The sequence below is a fragment of the Podarcis vaucheri genome (assembly GCF_965113315.1).
Source record: "Podarcis vaucheri genome assembly, chromosome: 1".
NCBI lineage: Eukaryota > Metazoa > Chordata > Lepidosauria > Squamata > Lacertidae > Podarcis > Podarcis vaucheri.
The window spans coordinates 126,979,817-127,007,197 of NC_138759.1; the positions used below are offsets into that span (position 1 = coordinate 126,979,817).

The window sequence follows — 27,381 nt, forward strand, 5'->3', positions numbered from 1 at the left end:
GAGGTTTAATAAGTTAACTTTATATTTGGACAACTTTTATGCTGTACTTTATTGGAAGGAGAAAAATAATAATTTCCTTAATAACAATTTAAACAATTTATTTAACTAAAACAATAACGTTATAGCATATGTATCCATGTTTGTTAACTGATGTGGTTAAACGTTTTGTTGTTTTTAAAAAAACTTTGAATTTTAGCACACATGAAAAACTTAAAAACAAATCCTTATTTCCTGATGAACAGCCTTTGGACTGTAATGTAACTTAAATAGAAAACTACCTTTAGAAATATTTTTCCTCCAAAAGCATTTTATTTTAAAAATCCAATTAAAATTTTAAAAATCTGATTTATTATTGTTGTTGTTGTTATTAAAAATCATTTATTTTTGTCCACCCTGCTTTAAAGGAAACAAATAAGACTGCATTCTTGATTGTCACCGTGCAGGTTCTTTTGGACCTGGAAGAAGGAGGAATGGGGATAGAACCTGCTTTTGCATGCTCCACCGATGTGCATGGGGACTGGGAACGGAACCCCTGCACAAAATTGCTTGCACTTACTTTCTGCTGCAAGTGGTTCCAGCTGCAAACCCCGCTTTCAGCAGGAGTTGGCTGCTCTCAGGAGCTCCTGAACCAGGACTTGGCATTTGGTGGCAAATTTAAAAAGGTGCTGAACGCAAACCCCATTTACCAAAGAGCAGTCGGGTGCACACTTCAAGGCTCTTGATTGGCCTTTGGCCTCCCCATACCTGCCATCATATAGTACATGATTTCAGGTGCTGGGCGCATGAGTGAGGCTTGGGGGGAAAGGCCTCGCAGGTCAAATTGGGACTCCTTCTGGGCTCAGGGGGTGGAGGACTCACATGCCATGGTGAATTGACCTTTTGTGTTCTCTGTTTCCACCCATTGACTCAATATCCTCTCCCTTTTCGTTTCATGCGTCACAGTGGATGGGGGACCCAGCTGAGAAGTACAGGCAGGGAAGGCAGCAGGGGCAAGAAAAGGAATACATGTTCCTCCTTCCCCTGCAGTGATCTTCTACTCCTTTGTCTCTGAGTGAAATGTGCTTCAGAAGGAGGATTTCCACCCAGCCCTGTTATTTGATCCTGTACGCTCAAGGCAGGCCCAAGTCGTGATGCTAGTATGATATTTGTCTTATGCCATATTCAGAAATAGCCCATTCACATCATTCATGGAAGTTGGGTGGGGAGGTTAAACAGTTACCCAGTCCAGACCTTACAAGGCAAGAGCTATTGTGCATTAAAATGTCCCAGCAGAGCCTGACAAGTCTGAGGGCTTACGGGGACCTTCTATGGCAGGGAAACCTGGCGCACAAAGAGTTTTCGAGGCTCTCCCCCACCCTGCGTACATTTAATTTGTGCAATTGCTGCAGGGCGGCTGCAAGGCGCATACAGTTGCGATGGCGCATGTTAAACACGTGCAAGTTGCGAGTCGTAATAAATGCATCAGTTGCTTTATTTTCTATAAAAGCAAACAAAATCGACCAATAAAAATTTATAATGTCGCGTATGAGCATGTTGCACACTGGAGCTTAAAGCAGCCAGTTTGTCTGCAGAAGCTGGAGGTTGAAATCTCCACTTTATCACTTGCTGCTTTCCAGCTAATTCAACCTCGCAAGATTGTTGTGAAGATGCCATATTTTTTGGAGCTTCTTAGACGAACAGTTGCATTTATAAATCAGTAGATGGGTGGCATTATGGCTGGCACCCTCTGTTCCTCATGAGCTCCTTGGAATTTCCTTGTGGCTAAATTCCTAGGGTCGTCCAAAAGTTAATATATATTTTTGCATCCATTCTTCAATACGGAATTTATTTTATTTATTTTTTTTTTTTTTGGTCTTCTTATGTCTAAGATAACAAAAGAGACGTAACTGGGGGGGAACCAAACAATTCGCTGTTTGTTCCTGGGGTCTGCCAGAATGGCATTATTTAACACCATGTACAAAACTTGAACCTTTGAACCTTTTCGTAAATGATGCTGTCTTCGCTTGAACAAATTCCAGCTTTTACATATTGGCAGCATGGAAACCTCACTGAGGTTAGTGGAACGTCATTCTGAGCTTATAAAAATGGGAGCAGGTAAGTTGTCGATGTGCCTTTTGCTGTCTTGAGTTTTGAAGAAGAGGTCCTCTGAAAACATTCTGTTCAAAATGCTGATTGGGAAAGCCTGTTTTCTGTAGTAAGTATGTACACCTATGCAGTTTATGAGTGTTTCATTGTGAGTGTGAGATAGATTGAGGGAGGGAGAGGGAGAAAGTATAATTTGCAAGGATCTTAGTTTTGGAGTATTGAAATAATAATGCCACTTCAGGGCTCAGAATTGTGCAGTGTTCTCATGAACGGGCATTTAGCAGAAAAGCTATGACTCACTCTCACTTTTGCTTTCTACTGTAGTCGAAACTGCTTTGATCCTTAGACCTTTTAATTAAATAAAAGGAGAGCTGTGATTTTCTCCTCCTGTAATGAGGGCTTTTATTTGAACCTCCGGTGTGTGTGACATCAAAGAAATGGATGGCTAGCCAATGTACTATAAAGAGACTTCAAATGTTGATTGCTTTACGATAGTTAAAGAGCTTTGATGGCTTAGAGTTTGAACGTACATTTCCAGTTCACTTTTTAGGAATGGCTGTAATAGTCTATTTTGCCAAAGAAACAATTAAGAGTCCAGTGGCACCTTAAAATACTGAAAAATACACTCTTTTGTGATACCAGTTTTTATGGGTTAGATTCCAGATACCTTTGACAACATAGATGCTAGCCTAGAAAAGCTTATACCTTAACAACCTTACACCTTGTAAAAATCTTCTAAGAAACTCCAAACATAAAGTTAATTGCAAGGCTTTCTTGAGAAGTTCTGCCTACTGCAAATGAATAGGTGGTGGTTTAGAAAGGTAATTGCTGTTTGGTTTGGTTTTGAAGGTTTGTATGGGATCTTGCAGAAACCATGCAGCTCTGAAGTCATTTATTGTCAGAAATACTTCGGGGTCAGATTTAACAGCCAAGTGTTTTCTTTCCTTTTCTTTCAGGAAACAGAAATGAAGGTACACATGCACACACAATTTTGCCTCATTTGCTTGCTAACATTTGTATTTCATCAATGCCACCATTGCCACGAAGATGGACACGACGAAAGTGCCGAGGTCACAACCGCAGCGTCACAGCCGCATAGCCACAACCACAATGACTATCAGATCTCAGAGAAGGCTGAAGAGAAACAGAAATACTACATTGAAAAACTCTTTGACCGCTACGGCGAAAACGGAACGCTCTCGTTTTTCGGCCTGGAGAAATTGCTGACGAGCCTAGGCCTGGGAGAAGTGAAAGTAGTGGAAATAAATCATGAGGACATTGGCCACAATCATGTTTCTCACTTAGATGCAATAGAAGTACAAGAAGGAAAGCATTCCCATTCCCATTCCCACCACCACCACCCTCCTCATTCCCATACTCACTCAGAGAACCAGACCACAAACGAAAGGCCTTCCAAAAGAAAGCGGAAATGCGACCCCGAGAAAGAAGCGGCAGAGCCCTCTTTAAAATCGGACAGCAAACACACTCACGACCACAATGACCACAGGCACCACGAGCGCCGGCTCCACCACCTCGGCCGCAACGGTACTCGCCACTCCCATAACGATTCCACCAGCGCCAAGGACCACAGGGGGCCCAGCCACGAACCTTCGACGGAGACCAACATGACTCAAGAGCAGCCCGAGAAGTCGCACAAAGACAACAGGAGGACACGGAAGGAAAGGAAGAAGAGAAGCGGAGCTTCGGTGGAGGCGGCACAGGGCTTTACTCCCAGCCACGAATCCGCCAAGCAGCACGGACACAACCGGGTTCACAAAAATGGCCACGCGCAAGACACGGCCCTCTCGCACGCTCACGAGCGTGATCGTGAGCGTTCGCCTGCCCGCGGGCATCCAGACCCGAATCCCGCCAGTGGAGACGGGCATCGCCGCGGCAGGAAGCACGAGGGGCAGATTGGCATGAGGAAGCGTGCCGTCCTCTCAACACACCCTCACAAGGACCATAATGGAGATGAGCACCACCACGAAGAGGTCAGTGTTAAGCCTGAGAAGGCCTGGGATGCAAAGGAGCAGTCAGGCAAAAGAACTAGTGTAGTAGCACCTCAGCTTACATAACCCTCTGGTTACGTAAACGTCACGTTACGAAAGTGGCAAACCCGGATGTATCGGACCAGGTTTCGGCACGTGCGCAGAAGCGGTCTACTGCCCCGCGTGCATGCGCAGAACGGTGATCCTCGGGTTGCGGAAACCTCGGGATCCAGCCGGAACCTCTGGAACAGATCCCGTTCGCAACCGGAGGTACCACTGTATGTCTATGGCTGAGTGTTAGAAGCTCAGATATACATAAACCAGGCGCCAACTAGCTCCTTAAACCAAGGTTACAGTCACTGAAACGGAATGTCTGGTTACCGTTCTGGGGTGAGATGGCTCTAAAGCCGTGGTTCCCAATGTGGGGCACATGCCCCACAAGGGGGGCAATTTGATTTTTAAGGGGGGCAGTTTGGAAGCTTGTTTAAACCAAGTTAATGGTCTTTTTAGGTTTCTTGCACATGAATAGGAGTTCACTTTTTTAATAATAATAATAATAATAATAATAATAATAATAATTAATTAATAATAATAATATGTCACGGGGGGGACGGGGACCAGAATTTTAGAGATGCTTAGGTGGGCCATGGCTAAAAAAAGGTTGGGAACCACTGCTCTAAAGCCTTGTTTTTCAAATGATGGACTGACGGATTGATTGTCAGTTAAAACATCTGGCTAGTTCAGATGACAACCTTGAGCTAGGTTAAGAGCTTTGAGAAGAAAAGTCACTTGATCCAGGGACAATCCACACATATATTGGCCTATTCCTGCCTTTCCCCCCTTAATGGTGACACGGACCATTCACAACGTAGGGGTGTTCTTCACAACCATGAGCCCCTAGGGCAGTGGGGTGGGGTAAGTGAAGACAAGCTGAAGCAATTGACTATAACATTGCTCACTGCTCCTACTTGGTCTGCACAGAAAAAACATTTTGGTTCCCGAAATTCATTCTGATGGTGCAGATATGATATAACCAATAGAATTCTACAGGATGTGTTGTTAGTGTGTGAACACAGTCCAGCTACAATGATGCACAGGTTTGAAAACCAGGTTTGTAAAGACATCATTATTGCCATTATCATTTGTTTATATTCTCCGTCTTTTCCCCAAACTGGGATGTAAAGTGGCTTACACTAATTACAACAACCCAGATAAAATACAGAAGGCTAAAAACCCATGGCTTCAAATTCCCAGGTTGCGGAAACTTTTCTTCCACCATCGGACCAGGTTTTTCCTGTGTCTTTTTCCGGCTGTAATAATTAGTATTTCATCTTTGGTAGACCCAAACTATATTCCTGCTCCTCTGGGAGGATTTCAAGAAACGCTGTGTCCACATAATTTCCTGTTTAATCTTTAAAATTCTCAACAGATTAACTGAGAAACACCAGGCACAAGTAAATAAAGTAATGGGTACTCATTTAATTAATTGACACATTTACCCCACTATCCAGCTCCCATATCTATGATAGTAATACAGTTTATGCCCTCGGTCTCAACAATTTAAGGTTGTGTGCACCCCACGCATTTAAAGTACATGGCTTCTCCCAAACAGTTATGGGAACTGTAGTTTTACCCCTCTACAGAGCTGCAGTTCCCAGAACCCTTAGCAAACTACAGTTAGCCCTGATTCTTCAGGAGAGCTAATGATGCTTAAATGTGCTTTGAGTCTATGGTGTGTGGTCAGCCTTTACACACATAATCCAAAAAGAAGAGGGATTGGGAGGAAGGAGAAGAAAGCAAACTCGGGATTTAGCTCTTAGGTACAGATCCAGCTAGAATGGAAAGAGTTTGAAAAGAGGAGGAACAAAAAGTTGCTTATTTGTCAGCTGAGCTGATGGGGAGGTCCCTCAGCTCTCTCTTTTCTCTTTGTCTGCTTTGCTCCTCTACTGTTAATGTTCTTCAATAAACTGTATGCTTTTCTTAATACGGCTTTTTCCCTTCTTGCTCCCACCATTGTGCCAAATTCTCCATTTTCTTTTGCACCTTTTTGGAGCGTGTTCTCCTTTAACTCTTTTGTGTTTTGTACAACCCCCTTGCTTCCAAATGGGAACTAACCTGACCAGTGTAAATAACTGCCTTCTTCCTGACTTTCCTTTTTTGCAGTGTTTAAACTTCACTCAGCTGCTAGCGCATTACGGCCTTCATCCCACCTCTCCCATTTCCCCCAGCTTGTTTACATACCTGTGCCCAGCATTGCTGTATCAGATTGACAGGAGACTTTGTATTAAACATTATGAAGATCTGGTGATTGAAGACTTGAATAAAGGAAGAAATGCATCGCTTGGGAACATGGAGAAAACTGGCGCATCGGGTGAGGAGATTCGTGATAAGATTCGTGTCAAAGAAATGGGGAGAAATTGCATTTTTGCTTTACTGTTTCAGCCTTGTTAATGATGTTTCGTGTCGTTAAGTAAAGATCTGATGCAGACCTTTTAGTTAGTAACACACATTGTGACAGCTTTGTTTCACTGTTCTTCTAAGGTCAAGTCAGGCCATTTAAAATACTAGAAGCCACCTCTTTCACACCTGTCTCTGAACAGGCATATGAGTTCCGTAGAATTACTGTTTCCTCCACTTCAGGGCTTCATCTGAAGCCTCCCTTTCTGACATCCATTGAGTAGAGGAAAGACACACCTTTCCTGAGAGAAGGATAGCATCCTAGCCTATTGGGCCGCACAGTCTTCAGGTTTGCAGTACTTCGTGATAATAGATTCAGGCTGGAATCCTGTGCGCCCCAGGACTTCACAGTTTTTGTTGACATTTGTTCACACAGAGCATTCCCTGCTGCAGGCGACCAGCCCATGCGCCTTCAGCCATCTATTAGACAGTACAGTGGTACTTCAGATTGCATACGCTTCATGTTAAAGACTCTGCTAACCCAGAAATAGTGCTTTAGGTTAAGAACTTTGCTTCAGGATGAGAACAGAAATTGTGCTCCGGCGGCGCAGCAGCAGCAGGAGGCCCCATTAGCTAAAGTGGTGCTTCATGTTAAGAACAGTTTCAGGTTAAGTACGGACCTCCGGAACAAATTAAGTACTTAACCTGAGGTACCACTGTATTGTTTTTTTAAATCCTTTGTCCAAGGGCCATTGCACATGAAACTCTTCTATTTTAAAAGAGTCCCCTGATGCATCTGCTTCCAGACAGACGGCTGTTTGTTCCGCTGTGTCTTTGCCACGCAGATTGGAAGATTTCTTCCACGCCATCGCAAGGCAGTTTTGTTTTGTGCAGACAAAATCCTCTGATCTATTAGCCCGCCACGCTTGAATCGCTTCCCACAAAGAGGCAGTTGCCACCTTTAAAATACAGATCCACAATGCATGTTTAAAGCACATTCGGCTCACATTTGAAACACATGATTTCCCCCGGGGAATCCTGCAAACTGTAGTTTGTTAAGGTGCTGGGAGCTGTAGCTCTCTGAGGGGGTGGGCAACTACAGTTCCCTGGATTCTTTGGTGAATGTAATGGGCTTTAAACATGTTGGATGTGCTTCAAATTTATGGTGTGGGTCTGCCTGTGCTGCACATTACAGAGTAACAATTTTGTGGGTACCAGCTCTTGTAGAACATATATATATATAGACAGAGACACACACACACACACACACACTATATATATATATATATATATACACAATAGTTACAATACAACACATTTTCAATCAATATATCCCCTCCTCAGACATCTCTCTGATGATGGTGGCATTAAAATGTCCTATTCTTCTTCAATAAGTGAAAAAGAGAGACCCTATCAGAACGCCTCACATACCATCAGCGACTAATCAAAGGCATCTCCCCCAAAAAGATACCTTGGGCACGATCCGACCTGGCGGGTACCAGCTCTCAGTTGTGGCAATTACTCAGGTTTATCTGAGTTGGCAGCTTTTGCTTCCCTCCACAGAACAAAGTGAGCTAACGGCCTTTAGAAAATAGTAATTCTTTAGCTGAGGGAGGTCTTTGGACATAGTCACAGCTGTTTGCATTGACCTCTTCAGGGTGACAATTTTCTGCTCCATCATAGACTCATCTACCTGTAGCCAGGTGATGATTCCATAAGTCGGACTTCCAGACGAGGAACCCATGCACAATTGCTGTGATTGGGTGCTCACCTAAACCTGTGATGCTTAAACGGGATGGGGCTGTGCATGCAACTCAGGCCCCCATTGTCTTCATGGGCATCGGCTCTGACCTCTTGTCAAGCAGGGAAGGCTGCAGGGTGTTTTTTTGTTTGTTTATGTTACCTTCAATGCAAATAGAACCCTTCCACATGATGGGGGAACCCTGCTTTTTCAGGGTCGCTTACTGTGCGAAGGTTTCTGCTGGCAAAGTGAACACAAGTAAAAGCACCCTGCAGATCTAACTGCTCAGCATGGGAAAGTCAGGTGGTGTTACATCCCCAGGTGGTGTTACATTGCATGGATACTCCTGCCCCAATGCCGAAAATTTAAACAGATGCCTGAACACAACTAACATTTTAAGAATAGAGCACCTAAAGTTGCCCAGAATTGACATGTTTTGTTTTCCTACATGCATTTCGTATAGGTTCATAAGCTCAGGGTAGTACCCTATAATTGAGATCTTCTTAGTGCTTTCTAAAACATTCTTTTTTACCAAACCTAAGTCCATTGGACTAGAATACAAGCTTTTGCAGGCTTCTTTCAAGCAGTAACTTGGTGTTCTGAAATCAGCAAGTCTGCTGAATTAGAATAGGGTGGTGCCAGTTTGTGGAGAGAGAGAGGCCCGAATAGCTTGAAGGCAAAGACAGCACAGCAGCTTGCATACTTAACATCTCCTCTCCGTTCGCCCTAGCTTCTGAGCAAGAGGAAGTCTCAAGAGCGGCAGGTTAGTATCAGCTAATGTCCGAGTGGAGTAACTTGAACCTGTTTCCCTCTGCCCCCCCGCCCCCCACCCCCTTACTCTTCTTGAGCAAAGTGTGTAGCGCATGTCTGGGGAAGATTCAGCCCTCTAAAAAAAAATTTGGACTCCCAGCAGGCCAACTGTCAGGAACAATGGTAGTTGTAATCCTTCAAGATCTGGAAGGCATCAAGTTTCCCAGCTCTGGTGTAGCATGAAAACACAGTCTGGCCTGCAGACAAGGGAGTTGTCAAAGAGTCAGATCTCAAGTCCCAAATCGGGACGATTCATTAAGAATAGCGATGGAGATATGAGAGAGAAAACAAATAGGGAGCATAAACAAACACAGCGGTTTGCTCGCCAAATATGTTACCCTAGCTCCACTTACCTGGATTAAACCGCATTGAATTCAGGTAGAGATGGCTAGGATTGCTCTGTGGGTAATCTCTTCTCCCTAAATAGAATCGTAGAGTTGGACAGGACCACAAGGATCATCTAGTCCAGAGTTTCCAGCTGTTGTTGGACTACAACTCCCATCATCCCTAGCTAGCAGGACCCAGTCGTCAGGAATGATGGGAACTGTAGTCCAAAAACAGCTGGAGACCCAAGTTTGGGAAACCCTGATCTAGTCCAACCCCCTGCAATGCACCCAACCTGAGGCTCGAACCCATGGCCCTGAGATGAAGGGTCTCATGCTGTACCAACTGAGCTATCCCACAGTAATCTTAAACCTTGCAAAAGCAAGGATAATGATGGAGAATAGCTGTCATTTTCACAGTGGAATCGTCCCCTGCTTTTTAACACTGGAATCGGGGGCGGGTTGACATGGATGGTGGATCCCTCCAGTCAAGTATGGCCGTGTCGACCAGGTATACCTCTAGGCAGAATTTTGGGGCTTTGCATGCCCATGCGTGTACACAGGGACAAGACTGGCATTTTCCAGTGACTCAGAAAGGTGGAAGTAAAAGGTGTGAACAGGGAAAGATTTCCTGATAGAATCCCATCTCCATGCATGAAGAATGCTTGAAGGTTGGCAGGTAGACCACTGTGGCACATACTTTGAATTTTTTAAAGATACAAGCATTTTATTTTCAAGCCTCTGTGCACCATTATACATAGCAGAACTGCCAACTACATTCTGTTTCTGGAGCCTAGTGCAATCGCTGTAATCTTAGAATCACTTGAAAGGAATTGCCCTTATTTTGAAAAGAATTCTCTTGCCTAATGGTGGCTATTGATTAGGCATTTTGCACTTATTCGCTTAGAAATAAAGCACAAATTAAGTATGTTCTGATGTATGTTAATAATTGTCAGAAATAATGCGCTGCCGGTAATTAATTTTAATGGCTGTGGCATCATTAAGAAAGGTTAACTTGTTGTGTATAACTCTCCTTTAGTGGCACAGCTACTATCTCATTAACTTTGTTCAAAGATTCGGCAAATACCGTATACGCTGGATATGGTAGCAAATCATTTGTTTCTCAGGGTAGACGTGTTTTAGCCAGAGTTGACCCTCGTTTAATTGCCAGGAGAGTTTCTGAAAAGACTGCTAAGCATTTTCTGCCAATTAAAATGTTGAAACTGTGTGTAAACCAATCTCCCCACCACCACCCCAGACACACCAAAAGAAACCCCTGTCATCGTGCATACGCCTTAGAACCCAGTTAATTAGAAAGTTTCCACAGATGAGTGCTTCATTTTAAAAGGGATTTTCTGCCTAGATAATGAGGGAGGGAACCGATGAATAAGTAATCTTGAAGACCGTCCATGCTTTAAGTGACCTAATTTTGCAAAATTAGCGGCAGACATTTTGGTGTTTTTTGTTTTGTTGAAAGCCCAAATAAAAATTACTCCAGTATGTTGCAGTCCTGAGGAGATGTCTGGAAGCGATCTATTTTGCCACTTGTGAGTTTCAAGCACAATCCTGCATTTGCAAAATGATCTGTCATACAGAATCATAGAATCGTAGAGTTGGGAGGGATCCCCAGGATCATCTAGTCCAACCCCCTGCAATACAGGAATCTCAGTTAAAGCATCCATGACAGATGGCCATCTAACCCATCGTTCTGCCCAGATACTGAGGTCCAGCGCCGAGGGCCTTCTGGCGGTTCCCTCACTGCGAGAAGCCAAGTTACAGGGAACCAGGCAGAGGGCCTTCTCGGTAGTGGCGCCCGCCCTGTGGAATGCCCTTCCACCAGCTGTCAAAGAGAAAAATAACTACCAGACTTTTAGAAGACATCTGAAGGCAGCCCTGTTTAGGGAAGCTTTTATTTTATTATATTATATTTTATTTTTAAAAAAATATTTATTGAGATTATACAAAAAATTACACATAAAGAAAAAACAAACAAAAGCTAACAAACACAAACTAACAAGAAAGTTGACAAAAAGGCAACCTAGAAAGAAGGAAAAAAAGGAAATAGGAAAAAGAAGGGGGAAAAAAAGATATTTTAAAAAAGGATAAATCCATTTTTCAGCATCTTTGATCTCATTTGCTTATTTCCTTGACCTCCTCACACCTCCCCTTTTGTATTCCCGTTTTCCAAGTCTTTTCAGCAAATCCTTACCCTCTTTCATTTGACTTTGCTCTATACTTAACCTATTATAACTATACATTTTCATCCGTATAACTATATTTACCTATTCTTATTAACCTTATTACCAAAACCACTTCTTTTCAGTCCAACATCATTTTAACATTCATTAATTTTACAGTATTTCTGCAGATAGTCTTTAAATTTCTTCCAATCTTCCTCCACCATTTCTTCTCCCTGGTCTCGGATTTTGCCAGTCATTTCTGCCAATTCCATATGGTCCATCACTGTTTAGGGAAGCTTTTAATGTTTAACAAACCACTGTATTTTAATACTTTGTTGGAAGCTGCCCAGAGTGGCTGGGTGGGCCCAGCCGAATGGGCGGGGTATAAATAATAAATTATTATTATTATTATTATTATTATCCTCTAATGCAGTGTTTTTCAACCTTTTTTGGGCAAAGGCACACTTGTTTCATGAAAAAAATCACGAGGCACACCACCACTGTGTGCGGAGAGGGAGATGTCAGAGCCCCGCTGCTCTCTATGGGGAATCGGATGACAGCGGACCGCCTGTCCGCTCTCATCCAGTCCCATCCAATCTGATCCCCACCCAGGACGGATGGAAAATAGGGTGGACACAGTCCGGCGCCCGCCTAGTGGGTGAAAATTTGACATTATTATTTTTTTTTAATCTTTTGCATTTTTCAATTTTTCCCACGGCACACCAGGCAACATCTCGCGGCACACTAGTGTGCCGCGGAACAGTGGTTGAAAAACACTGCTTTAATGAAGGAGAGCCCACAGTCTCCCCAGGGAGATGTTTCCACTGTCGAACAACTCTTCCTGTCAGAAAGTTCTTCCTGATGTTTAGTTGGAATCTCCTTGTAACTTGAAGCCACTGGTTTGAGTCCTGCCCTCCTGAGCAGGGTGGAAACAAGCTTGCGCCATCTTCCGTGTGACAGCCCTTGAGATAATTGAAAGATGACCATCATACCTCCATCGCAGTCTCCGGCTAAAAACGCTTAACTGTCCTTGAATTGCTTTCTATTTATTTATTTTAATTGCTAACAAATGAAATAATTGCTGGCACTCGGCTAGTGGTGCATCTTTATTTATGAATACTTACCCTAGCAAGGTAACTCTGAATGTGGAAATGAAGCCAAGCCATTAAGATGGCTTGTAGCTATGGGCAGAAGGGTGAAGCCCTCCCAACACCCTTGTCTTGTTCTGCCCTAGCTTTGCTTCACACGGTGTTTTCTTTGATGCCAACTTCCTCCTTTACCCCTCTTCTTCCCTTGTCTGCTCTTCCCTTGGTTCTCTTTGTTTCTTCGCTCTGCCACCCCGCCCCACCCCACTGTTCCTCAGACTCCTGCCTCCTTCACCCTCTTCACACTTCTCCTACCCTTCTTTGTTGCCCACAGTGAATCGTGACCCATTTTCTCCCTTCTGTTGGCAGCTTCTGTCTCTTTCCCAGCTTGTGTGTTTGGCCTAACATCCCTCCTATAAGCTTTCTGGGCATAAGATGCTTCTATTCAAAGATGCTGTATGAAAGATATATTTAAATGCCCCTCTTAATGGCACCCTTATTGAACCAAACGCCCTTCTTAACAACTGCAGAACAGACCTCAGGGGATTCACTTAAGCTGAGGGCGCCAGCTATTCGTTTGGGGGCCGAATCCTGGATGCTCCAAGCCAGCCTTCACATTGGCTTTTCCCTCCCCATTGTTTCCTGTATGAGGCTGAGGGTTCCTTCCCAAAGGTTATAAGCACTCTTATGCCTCTCTTCTCCCCCGCCTGTTCCGCTTTTATGATGTTGCCTCTCCTCCTTGCATCCAGGAAACGGCTTAGGAGGCAGTAGGGCCCACGCATGACCTCGCTCACAAACTTGGGTCTCCAACTGTTTTGGGACTACAATTCCCATCATCCCTGACCTCAGGTCCTGCTAGTTAAGGATGATGGGGTCTGTAGTCCCAAAACAGCTGGAGACCCAAGTTTGGGAAACCCTGGCCTAGATGCATGGGTCCTGTTGATTCCATTACTTTTCTGTCACTAGCTGATGTTGGAAAGTGTCGCATAATTCAACGTTGAGCTAGATGCTGTCAGGAGAAGCAGCGCTGCCATATCGGGTCTCTTCCCCCCCCCCTTTTCCCCTGCAACATGTAAAACTGAATATTCCATCAGGGTGTGTAATTCTCTGACATGCGGATAGCTTGTCACGAGGGATTTTGTGTTTGGTTGTAGGAGGGATTTACCTGCTCCCACTTCCAGCTTCCGTTCCATTCTGCAGTGTGTTGGTTGTGTCCAAAGCTAAAGCTCAAACCATTCTCCTCCGCCCCCCCGTACTGCCAAAAAAGACTCTTCAGAGGATTGGCAATACCGGGGGCAATACAGGGTCACAGTCGAATACAGTGGTACCTCGGGTTACATACGCTTCAGGTTACAGACTCCGCTAACCCAGAAATAGTACCGCGGGTTAAGAACTTTGCTTCAGGATGAGAACAGAAATCGCGTGGTGGCAGCGGCAGGCCCCATTAGCTAAAGTGGTGCTTCAGGTTAAGAACAGTTTCAGGTTAAGAACGGACCTCCAGAACGAATTAAGTACTTAACCCGAGGTACCACTGTATGTGATTGCTTGAAATCAAGGGGACAGGGAACCTTGGAAGTGCTGCAAGCACAATATCCCACATATTTTCTCTCATCCACGGTAGCCATGTGAGACATCGAGTACACAATGATCTGTAGCAACCCCTGGTTTCTGGAGAGGTTGGTGTGAGAGGGTGCAAGGAGGGGAAGGGAAAGACCCCTGGCTACCTCTGAAGGTCTGTTTTAAGCGTCATTTTTCAGTCAGCTTCATAAAATGCACATCACCATTTTCAGGGTGGGTGGGAGTTCTGGGAAGCTAGCATGCAAGAGGAGCTTTCAAATTAGTTCATGCCTTGTGATAATTACGGCTATAGATTTTAAATTCTAGAAGGGTTGCTTGTCCTCAAGGAAAGGCTCACATGCTGTTGTTGGGACAGAGAGGGTTTGTTGTGGTAAAATGAGAAAAATGCTGGGAGGAATTGTGACAGATGGAGGCAGTGGATGCAGCCATTTGCTGCGCCATAAGGCGTTCCCTGTTCAAGGTGGCGTCAGTTCTGTGCCCAGAATTTTCAGTCTTCACTGGGTTTGAAGTGGGCGGCGAAACCTGGCGTTCTGTATCCCATTTATTCTAGGATTTACCCTAATGAAGCTTTTCGGGTAGAGTTAAATTTGCACTAAGTATTATAACAAGATTACAGTTTGACCCCGGAGATTACTTCTACGGTGCGTGTATCCAAAATCATACGGATTAAAAAATAATAACTGCAACAACAAAATCCTGTCGTGCAGATGGTGAAAATGCATCGTGATGGTTTGCATTTCAGATCTCAGTTTATAGTAGGCACATTTTGCTTAAGAGAGAGTTTCTTTCCTTTGAACAGTAACCAATTACTTTTAATGTTCTTTTGATGTCTTTAAAAGCTTCCTGATTTCCACCCCCTGTTTTTTTCTCCCCTCTCCACTTCCACAGCCTGGATTTGTGGCATCATTTCTATCACGGTCATTAGCCTGCTGTCCTTGCTAGGTGTCATCTTGATTCCTATCATTAACCAAGGGTGCTTCAAATTTCTCCTCACCTTCCTGGTTGCTCTTGCTGTAGGAACGATGAGTGGAGACGCGCTGCTTCATCTGTTGCCACATGTGAGTTCTAACCCATCCCTTGCACTTCTTGTGTGTCTTCCCTTTCCATCAAAAGCTCCTTAAGCACTTGCAAAAGCATCCACACATTTAACTTGTGTTGCCCCCGCTAACTTGTCTGCTGATGGCGGCTTTCCAAAAAGAAATGAATAGTAGGTCAGCCTTTCCCACTGCCTGCTTGATGCCCCAACCAACATTGCCAGTGGTCAGGGATTCTGGGAAATGTAGTCCAACAGCTTCTGGTTGGGGGAGGCTGGAAACAGGGAAATAGGAACCTGCCTTAAAGGTAAAGGGACCCCTGACCATTAGGTCCAGTCGTAGCCAACTCTGGGGTTGCAGCGCTCATCTCGCTTTATTGGCCGAGGGAGCCGGCGTACAGCTTCCGGGTCATGTGGCCAGCATGACTAAGCCGCTTCTGGCAAACCAGAACAGCGCATGGAAACACCGTTTACCTTCCCGCCAGAGTTGTACCTATTCATCTACTTGCACTTTGACGTGCTTTCGAACTGCTAGGTTGGCAGGAGCAGGGACCGAGTAACGGAGCTCACCCCGTTGCGGGAATTCGAACCGCCGACCTTCTGATCGGCAAGCCCTAGGCTCTGTGGTTTAACCCACAGCGCCACCCAGGAACCTGCCGTACGCAGAGTCAAACCATTGGTCCATCTAGCTCAGTATTGACTACAGGCAGGGAATCTTCCCTTACCCGACCTGGAGATTCCTGGGAGTGGACCTGGGACCCTCTGAATGCTCTCCCGCTGACTGTTGGCCCTTCCTCGGGCTGATCTAGAGCGGAGCGCTCTGTGTGCGAGATGGAAAGAGAAGCCTGACGTTTCTTTTCTGCTTGCAAAGGGCAACACAGCGCATCTTGTAGACCTGGCTTTTTACTTTGGAGGGTGCTCACCGCATGTCTTTCTCTTCCCCGCCCGTAGTCGCAAGGGGCGCACAACCACAGCCACGAGACCCATGAGCACCAGCACGAGCACCAGCATCTCCATGGCCATTCCCACGGCAACGGAGGAGCGGTCCAGGGCTTCCTAGAAGAGTATGATGCTGTGCTGAAAGGGCTGGTGGCCCTGGGCGGAATTTACCTCCTGTTCATCATCGAGCACTGCATACGAATGTTCAAGCACTACAACAAACAAAGGGTATGTTTTGACATCTCTTCCGTGCTCGTGTGCAATGAAGAATGTGGGGAGGAGTAGGTCTGAACTCTTAAAACCCATTAATGGAAAGTGTGCAAAATTGCCTGCTGACCTAGTCTGGCCAATAAAATTGAATTTTGGCAGGTATCCAGGTTTAAACAGCCAGCAGAACCCAAGAAAGATTTTGTTGCCACTGACCATACACTAGGTTCTAATGTTAGCAACCAAACAGACCGGTTGCTGTATGTGTGACACTGAATCACACCACTGACCCATCTAGTCCAGTTATCGTTGGACCTGACTGGTAACCGCTTTCTGAGTTATGAAATACAGACCCTCTGACCCGGGTTTCTTTAAAGTGGAGGCGCCAGAGGTTGAACGTGTGACTTTAGGCATAGAAATCCCGTGCTCTTCAGCAGAACGGTTGTGGATCCAGCATTTTTAACTTCCAAACTTGGCAATATGCAAAAAGCTCTTGTGAAAGTTTGGAAACATTTGAAAATGACTTGAGTGATGAGTATCTGTTTTAAAGCTTTTTTTTTAATAAGACTAATGTCTCTTTCTGGAACAATGCCCAGTGAGACAAGCAAACAACAGTCTGTGCAGGAAGTACAGTGGTGCCTCGCAAGACGAAATTAATCCGTTCCGTGAGTCTCTTCGTCTTGCGGTTTTTTCGTCTTGCAAAGCACGGCTATTAGCGGCTTAGCGGCTATTAACGGCTTAGCGGCTTTAAGAAAAAGGAAACAAACTCGCAAGAACTCGCAAGACGTTTCGTCTTGCGAAGCAAGCCCATAGGGAAATTCGTCTTGCAGAACGACTCAAAAAACGGAAAACTCTTTCGTCTTGCGCGTTTTTCGTCTTGCGAGGCATTCGTCTTGCGGGGCACCACTGTATTATTTTTCCATCCTTTTTAAAAATAGAGCAAGCTTTCCAACCTCACTCAAGGACAGTTGTGCCTTGGAAGCCAAATGGACTCCATTCCAGAAGTCCGTTTGACTTCCAAAATGTTCAGAAACCAAAGCGCGGCTTCCGATTGGCCGCAGGAAGCTCCTGCGGCCAATCAGAAGCCCCGTCGGACGTTCGGGTTCCAAATAATGTTCGCAAACCAGAACCTTCACTTTCGGGTTTGCGGCATTCGGGGGCCAAAACATCTGAGTACCAAGGCATTCGGGGGCCAAGGTATGACTTAGCGTGGAGGGTATATTTCTCTTTTACTAAGCCCTCCCCCCCATTGAATCACTGACTTTGGTGTGGGGCAAGTCTAGGTTGTTGATTTCACTTGTTTTTCCAGCTTGACTGCCTCACACTCCTCAAGACGGGGCAGTCAATGCTGTGCCCTCCTGACTTGGCCAGGAGTCCCCAAACCTGTCACCCACCACCCTACCACCCACCAAGGCTACCCCTTGCTCTGTGAAACATCCCTGAGGAGTAAAGTTTCTGCTGCAAGGGAAGATGAACGCTCTGCTCCTTTCCTGTGTAAATCTCTTGTTTTGTATTGCTTTCAAGAGTCTCATTCATCTCCACCACTAGCACTTCCTTACCAAAGAACCACCCTACTGCGTAGCTATTTGTGGTTGCACCATGTTCTCCCAGGCTCCCGGTCTAGTTTTTCATTCTCGTCAGAGGCTAATTGTCTGGTCCCCTCACAGTTTTATCGCCCCTAGAAACTTATAGGGCAAAGTGGATCTGTCTTAGGAATTTGCCAGCTTTAGAAGCAGCTGCAGCAGCAAGCAGTTGTGTGCAAGGGTGCTGTGAAAGCGTCAGCCCCGAGAAGTTGAACAGGCTTGATTTGTTCTCCCAGAGGGTAAAGGGATTGGGATTTAGACTGCCAGAAGCTCAGGCGGTCATAAGGTGGCTTGCGAAAGAGGAGCAGCTTCCCCAGGCAGACTTGTTACTATAAACCCAAACTGCTGGGATCAGAGAGTGTGTTCAACATAGGAGGGAGCTGCCGAAGCTTATTTGTCTTTACATGTGTTTGGCCTTTTATAAGATGAAGGAGCTATTAAATAAAAGAGAGAGAAAAAGCTGCTGTGTTAAAATTCTCAGAAGAGGGGTGTGTGTGTGTGTGTGTGTGTTTTAAAGTCAAACTAGCCTGATTTCTAAATTACAAATATGTGTTACATTTTTGTCTTCCTTTGAACATTTGCCTTTTAATTAATTTTTATTTGACTAGAACTGGAGCAGATCCCAGCCACTTGGGCACCTGGCCCTTTTGATCAAGGTGCAAAGAACTTGAAAAACTTTTCACTCAACCTTTCAGTTTTCTTCTTTTGACAATACAAGTACAGTAGTACCTCGGAAGTTGACAAATCGGTTCTAGAAGGCCATTCAACTTCCAAAATGTTCAGAAACCCAAAACACGGCTTCTGATTGACTGCAGGAACCTCCTGCAGCCAATCGGAAGCCCCATCGGATGTTCGGCTTCCAAAAGAAAGTTCGCAAACCGGAACGCTCACAATTTTCCATCGTTCGGGAGCCTGAACGTTCGACTCCCAAGGTGTTCAGGAGCCGAGGTACAACTGTACAAGCTAAAAATACTTATTGCTGCCTTTCGGGTGGGCGGGGACAGGAATATGGTAGTTTTCAGTATCCCCAATTGAAAACTGGAGAAATGGCAGTGAATGTTCTTCTATAATAGCCTTCCCTGAACCTGGTGTCCTTTTGACATCGTTGGGACTCCATCATCCCCAACCAGTCTGCCTAAGGGTCAGGGATGAAGTCGTTCAACACCAGGTTGCAGGAGACTGTCCTGTACAGTAGAAACACAACAGGAGAATAAACCCTTCGCAAGACAGAAGGCACAACTCATCTTCTTGTCTCATGCTCACAGTTCAAGATCCCTTTAAGCAGGAATGGGGAATCCATGGTCTACCCAGATGAACTCCCATCATGCCAGACCATTGGCCAAGCTGGCTGGGACAAGATGGGAGCTGGAGTCCCAACAGCACCCGGAAGAGCACACAGCCTCACCATCGCTGTTACAGATCACCTCCCGAGTCCCTCTTTTCCCCTCCCCTGCAGCCAGAGGTGCTTCTGGGGCACTTGAAACACTGCGCTTGGTCATTGCCCACAGGAGCACAATTAGTCTGTGTGCTGGGAACCCAGGGAATAAAAATCCATTGGCTATCATGGGTACCTGAATATGCAAGCCTCATGTTGTTATGAAAGGAGACTCCTGTTGTGGTTTGCCCAGTGCAGGAGCAGCAAATCCAGCGAGGAGGAGGAGAGGCTTCCCTAGAAAATCAGGAATTTCCTCCCACATGCACAGAGCTGCATAGGAGGGGAAGGACTGGGCTGATTAAAAAAAAAGAAGAAGCACCTTTATGCATGGGGAAGAAAATGTAGGCAAAGAATCTTTGCAAGGGATGTAGCTGCAAGATTTGTGTGAATCTGAGAAATGAGATGCATTGGACGAATCAGCGGCTGAGCCACTGTTTTTTAACGCCCTCAGTGGTGCAGGGGGGTTACCGTATTTTTCGCTCTATAAGACGCACCAGACCACAAGACGCACCTAGTTTTTGGAGGAGGAAAACAAGAGGGAAAAAAATTCTGAATCTCAGAAGCCAGAACAGCAAGAGGGATCGCTACGCAGTGAAAGCAGCAATTCCTCTTGCTGTTCTGGCTTCTGGGATAGCTGGGCAGCCTGCATTCGCTCCATAAGACACACAGACATTTCCCCTTGCTTTTTAGGAGGGAAAAAGTGAGTCTTATAGAGCAAAAAATACGGTATATTTTTAGGGGGCCGCAGCATTGGTTGGTCATTGTGCCTTGCAGCTCTTCACATGTTCGTTTTGCCTTTCTTCATCGCCATCCCTGTTGTTGCAGGTAAATCATTAACTGCCAGGTGCCTTCTTCTCCCCTTTCTTTCGCCTCTTTTCAGACTAAACAGAAGTGGTGTAAGAAGAAACAGAAGGTCGATGATTCGCCAATTGGAAGGAAACTTTCAGATCATAAGCTAAACAGGCCGGATGCTGACTGGCTTCAGCTCAAGCCTCTAGCAGGTATACCATTCATTATCAGCCTGTCTGTGCTCACGCAGCCTTTGCAAAGAGACAGTTGTGTTGTACGACCATTAATCCGGCCTCGTAGCTTAGTCTCTCCCTCCTTCTCCGTCTCAACCTTAGTCAGTAAATCTCCTTTAATTGATGACTAGAGCTGTCACCTGATAAAGGAATACTAGCTGAGTAATCTTACAAGTTCTAGCCCATTAATTAAATCAATTAGATATGCATAGATTTGCATTCTTTCTTCATTTTAGGCAATGTACGTCACAGTAGGGGATGCGGGTGGCGCTGTGGGTTAAACCACAGAGCCTAGGGCTTGCCGATCAAAAGGTTGGCGGTTCGAATCCCCGTGACGGGTGCGCTCCAGTTGCTGGGTCCCTGCTCCTGCCAACCTAGCAGTTCGAAAGCACAAAAGTGCAAGTACCTTACCTTCTGGCGGGAAGGTAAACGGCATTTCCGTGCGCTGCTCTGGTTCACCAGAAGCGGCTTAGTCATGCTGGCCACATGACCCGGAAGCTGTACGCCGGCTCCCTCGGGCAATAAAGTGAGATGAGCACTACAACCCCAGAGTCGGCCACGACTGGACCTAATGGTCAGGGGTTCCTTTACCTTTACGTCACAGTAGGGGTACCATTTTGGAAGAAGTGTTCTTTAACCTTTTTCTTCCCCCTTCAGAATTTTTTTTAAAAAAAATTGTTGCCCAATCAACTGATTCACTGGTTCTCAACCAGTGTGCCATATCTAGGGATGATGGGAGTTGTAGTCAAACAACAGCTGGAGAGCCAAATTTGGAAAATGCTGCTGTAGCCCATCTAGCCGCTCACCTTGAGTGGTATGAATTGCTACCCACAGATATTCAGAGCAGGAACCTCCCCAGCCCCCAGTTCATCAAAACAGCGGAGGAGTGGGGTGGGAAAGAAAGAAAGAAAAAGAGGTTAGCAATGAGGCACAGCTGGTGTCTCTCCCAGTTCTGACAAAACCCGCAGCCCTCAAGGTTGCTCGAGAAGGACATGCAGATGGATTTGCTGGTCTTCTTCTCTATATCTCTTCTTCTCCCCAGCCAGAAGCAGCAGCATTCAGGGTTCTCCGTTCAGGGATGCGCCTGAGCTTCTTAATGAAAAGAAATGCAGAGGCAGGTGGCACTTTGTACATGGACACTTTAGCACTTTGACCATGAGTTTTACCATCTCATCCGTGCAGCTTTTCTTTTTTCATACATGTCCATGTGTGCATGAACAAACACACAAGAAACATTGCCAGCCACAGTTTCTTGGCTAAAATAAGCCTGCCTGTAAGTTGCCATTTGTGGTTACCCTTGTTGTGCTGTCATATGTTGCTGTCAGGGCTGATCTTCAAAAAGTACACTGCCGAAAGGCTACAAGATAGGAACGGGACCTCTTTAGCACCTGATGTGCATGCTAAGTGCTGCGGGTAAGTTTTGGCAGTATCTTTGTCTTAATCAATGCCCCATTGTCACCCCTAATTAAGACCCTGTGTTTCTCTGGCTCTTTCGACACAGGGGCAGATGACTCTGTCTTATCCGACGATCGACTTAATGAAACGGAACTAACTGACCTGGACGGCCAGCTTGACTCCCTGCCAAAGACCTTCCTGTCCACAGAGGAGGAAAACAGTATGCTCCACTCCCATAACAATGTATCCCATGGTGTCCAGGAGAAAGATCTTCCCGACGTGGAGTACGAAAGCAACCACCGAGAGGATAAAATCGTAGCTCGAAAGCACAACCACATCTGGTCCCACAAACACTCCCACCATTCTCATGGACACTGCCAGTCCGGCAAAGACCTGAAAGACACTGGAATAGCGAACATAGCCTGGATGGTAATAATGGGAGACGGGATCCACAATTTTAGCGACGGGCTGGCCATTGGTAAGTGCTTTGGGGTGTGTTCTTTGCCGCTAGCTATACTGCATGAAACACAGTAGCATGATAGTATTGACGACTAGTGCCTAAAATAGCTAGGCTATCTATAGAAAATTTGGAAATGAAACAGGCTTTGTCTGTGTGGAGGAGGAAGGGGGAAGAAGGGATCTGCTGGGAAGAGGGAAGTTTCTGCTTGGAAAAAGCAGATGTAGTTCAGGGATACCCAAACTTGGGCCTCCAGCTGGGTTTTTTTTTGTTTTTTTTGTTGTTTTTTTTTGACTACAACTCCCATCATGCGCTAGCAGGACCAGTGGTCAGGGATGATGGGAACTGTAGTCCAAAAACAGCTGGAGACCCACATTTGGGAAACCCTGCTGTAGATAGATCCACTCCATGCTACCTGCTCCTTTGTGTAGCAGGAACACAGTGGAATAAAACCTTGCTCACTTCTGATGGAAATGGCAGACCACCTCCCACCCTGTAGCTACCAGTTACCTACCAGACTTGGCAGGAAGGAGCACTTCTCCGGCCTGTTGGACTAAGACTTCTCCTAGTTTTATTGAGAGGGGCACGGGCTTGTTGGAAGAAACAGCACCACTGAGTTGGGTAGTGTGCATTTTTATCGGGGAGCAAGATGGAATCGTCCTGATAATTGTTACCAATGGAGGCACCTGCCTTTGTGGAAGGTAAGGAGGTTCTGCTGATTCTTCCAGCCCCAGCAACTGACCACATAGCTGGGGCCTCCGTAAATTTTGTCAGATCTCGCATGGAACAGGCGCTTAGCCGGCCCAGCACAGGCCATTCCAAGGAAGTTAGCTGTGTGGTGTTGCTGGCCATATCAGTCCCTTGTGAGTCAAAGGGACAGGAGCCTTAAAGACTACTTGAAAACAAGCTTACAGAAGTAGCAGTGTGTTAGCAGCCCGCCTACACGCACATGTTCTAATCATTTGATCTGAAAAGAAACAAAACAAACCCAGCCCAATTCTCTTTCAATTTGCAAACCCAGCCCTGTGATTCTTACCTGTGATAGGCAACCAAACCCACTGGCCATTAGGTGGTCAGCCTTAGTCACCCCAATCTGATATCTCAGACAAGTTGAAAAACATGTTATATCATCTTAATCTTCCTTGCTATATAGATCCAACATGGAGATGATTAAATTGTCAAGAGAGGCATTCTGCTTTCAGCTGACATTCCTAGCATTTTGAGTGCACTATTCGTTTTATTTTATAAAAATTATGTGCTGTTTGATTTTTTTTTAAAGTGATTTTATAAAGAGGGGGAACCAAAATGAATGGTAAAAACAGATGAACACAACTATTCAAAACATTTTTTTAAAAACCCTTAAAATTAGCAACAAAGGATAAAGGTCTTAAAACACACACATCAACAGTCTACATATCTGGGTAGGCTTTTCTAAACAAATTTTAGCAAGGTCCCCAAAAGAGCACAGTGAGGTCAACCTGCCTGCTATCAGCAGCCAGGGAGCTGCAAAAGACTCAAAAGATCGATTTCTTATAAATGCAGAACGAGTATTATATTGTTAAAGAAATTGGAGTTCTTGTTGAAACTGCACTGAAAAGGATATATCAAGAACTCTGGCCAAAAGTTTCAATATAAGGAATAATTCCTACTCAAGAGTTGAAAAGAAAAATGTGTGTATTCTGCTAAGAATAACTGTTTGAAGCTAGTAGTAAATTTAAACACAACGTGTAAGTACAATAGTTTTAAAGTAATGGTAAGTTTGGATACAACGTTTAAGTACAGAAATAATGAATTTCAAATACACAGTGATATAGTACAAACGTACATGAAATACCAGTGCACAACAATTGTTTTATACAAGTCTCAAGATAGCACCTTGATCTATCTTGACATATTTTTTGATATTACCAGCTGAAGAAGGCGTGTACTCCGAAACAGGGCCCTGTCCTGGTCACCACTACTGAGTCGTACATCTGATTCACACTCTGGATACTCCTTTTTGGCCCTATTTGATCCTTTATTCTTTATTCTGATTTTATATAATATGGACTCTTTTTGACTGCTATTGAGACTTGTATAAAACAATTGTTGTGCACTGGTATTTCATGTACCTTTGTACTATATCACTGTGTATTTGAAACTCATTATTTCTGTACTTAAACGTTGTATCCAAACTTACCATTACTTTAAAACTATCGTACTTACATGGTGTGTTTAATTTACTACTAGCTTCAAACTGTTATTCTTAGCAGAATACACACATTTTTCTTTTCAACTCTTGAGTAGGAATTATTCCTTATATTGAAACTTTTGGCCAGAGTTCTTGATATATCCTTTTCAGAACGAGTATTATATGGCATCTGTAGCAGTGCCGGTTCCGCAGATGGGAGCAGTCGATTCAGCATATTGGGGTAAAGCAATCTCGCAGGTAAACTGTTGCCAGGTTGCTAAGGGTTTTATGTACTAAGAGCAGCACCTTGAACTTGGTTCCAGTAGCAGATCCGTAGCCAGTGCAGGTTTTGCAAGCTGACCGAGGTCTCACTCCTGTCGTGTGTCTTTGTTTTTATCGTGTTTGATCCCCTCTTGGTCTGACACACGGAAGAGAACGTTGCTTTTGGTTGGTGCCACAGAGAAGTCACTAAGGCTGCAATCCTAGGCCCCACTCACCTGGGAAGAAGACATCCACAACCAAGTGGGACTGAGTTTTGAGCAGACAACGCGTGGGATTGCTTTGTAAGATAGGCGCTGGCTTTTAAGCCTGAATTTCAGATGCGGGAGGAAAAGGTCAAAGAGCCGACCGTTCCCTCCTGGGCGTTCTCATCTGTTCATATTTTCCCAGATTCCAAAGACAGCGCAGTTCCTTTCTTTAAGCGTAGGACAGAACATTTAAGAACAGATATTCAAAACACAGCTCCTGCGGTTAACGTTGCAAAATCTCGGGACAAAGAAAGCTCTCATTTATTGTCTCTGCTGATGGATTTGCTTGAAAATAACCAATCTGAAAATAACTGTTCCTTTGTTGCGCTTTGTTTTGTGTTTCCCTCTTGCCCCCTCAGGAGCAGCTTTCAGTGCTGGCTTGACCGGAGGAATTAGCACATCCATAGCAGTATTTTGTCATGAGCTTCCCCATGAATTGGGTAATCAGTTAATCTGATGTCAGCTGTGCATGCTTCTGTGATTGAAGAATTTTTTTTTCATATTAAAAGATTTGATTGTTTTCGTGGCCAAAAATGTGCAGGGTATATCTGGCGATGCAGCTATAGCTGACACAGCTGCATTTGTTTATGTAGTTCTCCCTGGGAGGGGAAGGGGGGTGCTGTGCGTTTCCCACCACCATTTGGGGCCACACAGGATCATCTAGGCCAACCCCCTGCAACATGGGAATACGCAGCTCTCTTACACGGGAATCGAACCTGCAAGTCTTGGTGTTACCAGCACCATGCTCAAACCAATGAGCTTTCCAGGCGCATATTATTTAAGGTTCCGCAACTTGTGTGTGTTCTAGAGAATTATCATAGAAAGGTCTGGAACAGAAAAGTAAAAATCACACATAGGCCCTACGAACCAACCATTGCATGCTCAGAGGTCTCCGGGTGACTAGTAGCAGCTGTCAGAAATCTGCGGGCAGGATCCACTTTTGCAGTCTTCTCAGAACTCCCATTCTCTTGCTCACTTCCCCTGGCTTCTTTTATTTGGTCCTGGGAGAAGCAAAGCACTGCTAGAGTGTGAGTGAGTGAGCAAGTCGTGCTAAGAGAGCTCATTGGAAAGAGGTCTTTTAGCAAGTACCTATGGGGGCGGGTCTTGCAGATAGATGCTGCTACAGGAACCTGGAGGCTTCTGAATTTTGGCAGTGCATAGGATGCCACATGAACCAGGCCATGGATGGTTGCTTATGATGTGGAAACATGTCATTGATGTGGATGCAAGCACGTTCAGAGGCCTGTGGCCGGCAGTCTGCTGAATTTGGGGGATTGATGATGCCCATTAAGCGAAACTTGAGCATTTGTTTCATTACAGCTTAAAAGTGCTATGCAGTCATACCTTGGTTTTCAAACAACCTACTTCTCAAACGTTTTGGCTCCCGAACGATTGAAACCCAGAAGTGACTGTTCTGGTTTTCGAATGTTCTTTTGGAAGCCGACCATCCGACGGGGCTTCCGATTGGCTGCAGGAGCTTCTCTCTGGCTGCTTTTCTTCCCCACTGCCAGTGAGCACTTCCACCCTGACCGCTTTATTGGGGCTCTGCGCTCTATTCCATTCTCACTCCAAAGGGCTTATAGGATTGCGGGGGGGGGGGGAGAATTGATCATGTTGCAGACTTAAAAGTATGTCGGCCGGCTTTGCCCCTTTGAAATAAAACGGGATTTCAAAAAATAGAAGAACGCCAGTAGCTCGGACCCGCTTGTTTTTCATTTTTCATTTTATTGTTGTTAGCCGCCCTGAGCCCGGCTTTGGCTGGGGAGGGCGGGATATAAATAAAAAATATTATTATTATTCAACTGTTTTGCCTGTACAGGCATCAATATTACACTTTTGCATTTCTTTAAGCAAAGATTCCCTGAACTTTTTTTGTGATCACCTTGTCATTCCGTCTCTCTTTCTGTTTAGGGGACTTTGCTGTGCTTCTGAAAGCAGGCATGACTGTGAAACAGGCCATTGTTTACAACCTCCTCTCAGCCATGATGGCTTACGTCGGAATGCTAATAGGGACAGCTGTGGGACAGTATGCAAATAACATCACCCTGTGGATCTTCGCAGTCACCGCTGGCATGTTCCTCTACGTGGCCCTGGTGGATATGGTAAGAGCCCAGGCTATTTCGCATGGTGTGCGGACATCACAGCTCTGCAATAGCTTAATGAAACTAAGTTATTCAATGAGTTATTCAAGCCCCTTCGCCACGGCAAGGCAGTGATCCATGAAGGACTAGTCCATGGAGTTTTCTTGGCAGGGATACTGGAGTGGCTTGCCGGTTCCTCCTCCAGGTGGATCACGTTTGGTCTAAACTCTCCACTATGACCTGTCCATCTTGGGTGGCCCTGCACAGCATAGTTCATAGCTTCTCTGAGTTCTATGAATGAAACTAAGCGATCTAGGAATAGTTGCCCTGCAGATACTGCTCTGT

General features: G+C 45.1%; 1 protein-coding gene across 5 annotated transcripts in view; it reads left to right on the plus strand.

Annotated features, from left to right (window-relative positions):
- The window catches only part of SLC39A10 (solute carrier family 39 member 10), a 59,512-nt gene that overhangs the window by 26,869 nt on the left and 5,262 nt on the right, over window positions 1–27,381 (plus strand). For 4 of the 5 annotated variants that reach the window (XM_082235958.1, XM_082235957.1, XM_082235960.1 and 1 more), the window contains exons 2-10: window positions 3,042–4,076; window positions 6,237–6,444; window positions 8,942–8,974; window positions 15,076–15,245; window positions 16,172–16,387; window positions 20,265–20,385; window positions 21,908–22,279; window positions 25,315–25,395; window positions 26,867–27,057. In XM_082235958.1, coding sequence (XP_082092084.1) covers window positions 3,051–4,076; window positions 6,237–6,444; window positions 8,942–8,974; window positions 15,076–15,245; window positions 16,172–16,387; window positions 20,265–20,385; window positions 21,908–22,279; window positions 25,315–25,395; window positions 26,867–27,057 — 2,418 coding nt within the window. In that variant the 5' untranslated portion in view covers window positions 3,042–3,050. The remainder of the gene's footprint in view (window positions 1–3,041; window positions 4,077–6,236; window positions 6,445–8,941; window positions 8,975–15,075; window positions 15,246–16,171; window positions 16,388–20,264; window positions 20,386–21,907; window positions 22,280–25,314; window positions 25,396–26,866; window positions 27,058–27,381) is intronic. The other variant, XM_082235961.1, reaches the window with a different exon arrangement.